General features: G+C 32.5%; 1 protein-coding gene across 1 annotated transcript in view; it reads left to right on the top strand.

Moving 5' to 3' along the window:
- Window positions 1-3,360, top strand: part of LOC107675715 (cingulin-like protein 1) — a 15,417-nt gene that overhangs the window by 5,978 nt on the left and 6,079 nt on the right. Inside the window, exons 4-7 of the mRNA XM_016470129.1 lie at window positions 408-593; window positions 1,157-1,330; window positions 1,465-1,554; window positions 2,519-2,671. Coding sequence (XP_016325615.1) covers window positions 408-593; window positions 1,157-1,330; window positions 1,465-1,554; window positions 2,519-2,671 — 603 coding nt within the window. The remainder of the gene's footprint in view (window positions 1-407; window positions 594-1,156; window positions 1,331-1,464; window positions 1,555-2,518; window positions 2,672-3,360) is intronic.

The following is a 3,360-nucleotide window of genomic DNA, read 5'->3' as shown; positions in this document are numbered from 1 at the left end:
CGCCAGTAAGTCTCGAGATATGTTTTTTCAAAGTTGACAAAAGTTCAAAGAAAGTTCAAAGAACTTGCATTAATTTTACATGGCTTTCCAAACATGCGGTTCTCGAGTGCAACGGTGATAGATGCGCGAAATATGCGTTCTGTGTGAATGGCTTGGTTTCAGTTTTGATGTAAACAAGATCTTCTCCACATTGATGTTCTCTTTTCCTGCAATATTTGTAGATAACAACTGGAGAGGCTAACAAAAGCATTATAATGCAATGACACTTACATCTTCGTCGCATCTCGTGCACCACTGATAAGGCTGCCTCCTTAATGCACAGCTAAAATTCGAATGCTTTTATGACTTCATATGAATCCAGACTACGTGATATTTGATTTGTGATTGTGTTGTAACCGGTCTGTCAGACACAGGAAGTGATGTCACCCACCGTCTCTGAGATGAACCTGTTCGGTCTGAACAGAAGCGTGAGTCCCGTTAACAGTCCGGCTCTGAACCAGCGCACACGAGTCCCTGGATACGACAGTCTGACCCGCAGACGAGACGTGAGTCTAGGCTGCCTCATTAACGCACAGCTAAAATTCGAATGCAACGTTTTTGCATTCGAATGTGGATTTTTATTTTAAATTCGACGAATATTCCAAATATGATTTTTTTTGACAGCCCTAATTAATAACATCACAAATGTTGTTAGTTGAAATAAAATAAGTTAACTGAAATACAAAAACTTAAACGTGTTTTATTTCACTTCAACTAGAGCTAAAACTGAAATAAAAATAGACATACTTTAAGAAAACAATAGACGTACTTTAAAAAAAACGAACAAAAATTACAAACACGCAACAAAATAAATAAAACTAACTAAAGAAAAAATGAAAACAGAAAATATAAAAATAAAAGCTATGAAAATAAGAAAATTCTAATATTAATAAAAACTATAATAATATCTCAATGAAACTAGAATAACAGGAACTAATGGCTTACGTGTTTCAAAAAATAATTTAAATTTAAAAAATCCTTTTTGCATTTAATAAAATTAATTATTTTTTAAAATGTTAATTTTATAAGTAGTTAAATATTTAATTTAATATTTTTTATAATAATTATTATAAAATCTTATATTATTATATTATATTATACATTTTTTAACATCGAGATGGAGAAGGAGAGGAACCAGATCCGCTTCGAGATGCGAGGTCTGCTGGTGAACAATGAAGATCTGCTGCGGACGAACACACAGATGCAGGGCGAGACGAACCGGCTGCGGGAGAAGATCGTGGAGTTAGAGAGCAACAACAATGTCCTGCAGGAGCGCTTCAGACAGATGGAGGTACAAACACCACATACAACACCCTAAACACACGCCGTCAGCAGAGCCGTGATCCTCATCATCAACACGCCTGTGTCTGTGTGTGTCTGTCTGTGTGTGTCTGTGTGTCTGTGTCTGTGTCTGTGTCTGTGTAGGCGCGGGAGGTGATGGTCGAAGCAAACACTCAGGAATACGCCTTTAACTTCCTGCAGCAGACGCTCAAGAACAAAATACAGGACACTGAGGTGCAGCATCACAAATAAACAGGCTGCTTGACACTTTCAAAGACCAAAATTGCCATTTCTTTTATTATTTTATATTTTTTATTATTTTGTTCATTTTATTTTATTTATTTTGTTTATTATTTTATTATATCATATTATTTTTTTTATTATTACTTATTTATTTTATAATTAGAATATTTTATATTTATTATTTTATTTTCTACGTTTACATTTTTAATGTCCTTTAATAAGCAAAATGTAAAATTAAGGGTAATAATAATCATGAAACAAATGGCCATTTGTTTTATTATTTATTTTATTATTATATCTTTTTTAATATTTTATATCATTTTTATTCTGTTGTTGTGCTTTAGTAATGCACTGCAATTTTTAAAATTAATTTGATATATCATATATCATTGTTATATATTATAATATTATAATATATAATAAATATAAAATATTATAATGCCAATAAGCCCCACAAAATGCTACATGATTTTGAAAAATCTATCAGTAATCAATCATTCAGTCATTTAATAAAATGTAAAATTATGAAACAAATGGCCATTTGTTTTTTAGATTTATGATTATTATGATTATTTTATGCAAAATGCTAAATTAGGGGCAATAATATCATGAAACAAATTAGAATTTGATTTATTATTTATTTTATATTATTATTATTGATGTATTATTTTTATTATTTTTTCTTGCACTTCAGTAATTCACAGCACATTTTGTCATGCAAATAACCCCATAAAATGCTACATGCTTTTCAGAAACTCATAGCATTTAATAAGCAAAAATGTAAAACTAGGGCTAATAATAATATCATTTAAACAAGCAACATTTTACATCAGGAAACTGGTTATTGACAGCTGCTCATCTGGGCTTTATTCACTTTGTGAAAGTAAATGTACATGACTGTTGTTGGTTTTCTCAAACTGTGCAGTCGGTCTGATCTTCTGTGTGTTTTCTTCAGGAAGCTCTGGAGAAACAAGCTCAACACGCTCAGACTGTGTCAGAAAAACTGTGGCTCACCGAGAGAAACCTGGAGGAGCTGGAGCTGGAGAAAGAAACTAAAGCAAAGAAAACTCTAGAACTCAGTAGCACTGTTTTCAGACTGGAGACAGAGGTACACACACACACAGACACTCACACAGACACTCACACAGACACACACACAGAGTTACACACACACACACACACTCAGGCACACAACACACACACACACACTCAGACACACAACACACACACCACACACTCATACAACACACAACACACACACACACACACTCAGACACACAGACACACACACACGAAAGACCAGGAGCTGCTGCGCCTCACACAGATCGTCAGCAGACTGCAGGGAGAGGTCCGATTAATGCACATTCATATCTGCAGGAAATTAAATTCATCATCAAAGACACATTAAATTGTTAAAAAGTGACAGTAGAGACATTTATAATGTTACAAAAGACACACTCACACTCACACTCACACTCACACTCACACACACACACAGACACAGAAACACACACTCTCACACACACACACACTCAGACACACACACACTCACACACACGTTTGGCTTGTAGGTGTTTTAAACATAATTTAATACTAATAATTTAATATTAAAAAGTTTATTGCATTAAAATGATGAATGATTTTTAAAATGTTAAACAATATGTTATTAAATCTTTAAAAAAAAATATTTTAAATTAATATTGTTATTTGTATTATATAAAAAATTATAAATATATATATATATATATATATATATATATATATATATTAGTACAGTTTCAGATATTTATAAAACTG

Source organism: Sinocyclocheilus anshuiensis, unplaced genomic scaffold (genome assembly GCF_001515605.1).
Source record: "Sinocyclocheilus anshuiensis isolate Anshui unplaced genomic scaffold, SAMN03320099.WGS_v1.1 scaffold708, whole genome shotgun sequence".
NCBI lineage: Eukaryota > Metazoa > Chordata > Actinopteri > Cypriniformes > Cyprinidae > Sinocyclocheilus > Sinocyclocheilus anshuiensis.
The sequence above is the reverse complement of the archived record's forward strand: the minus strand, read 5'-3'. Positions and strand labels throughout refer to the sequence as shown.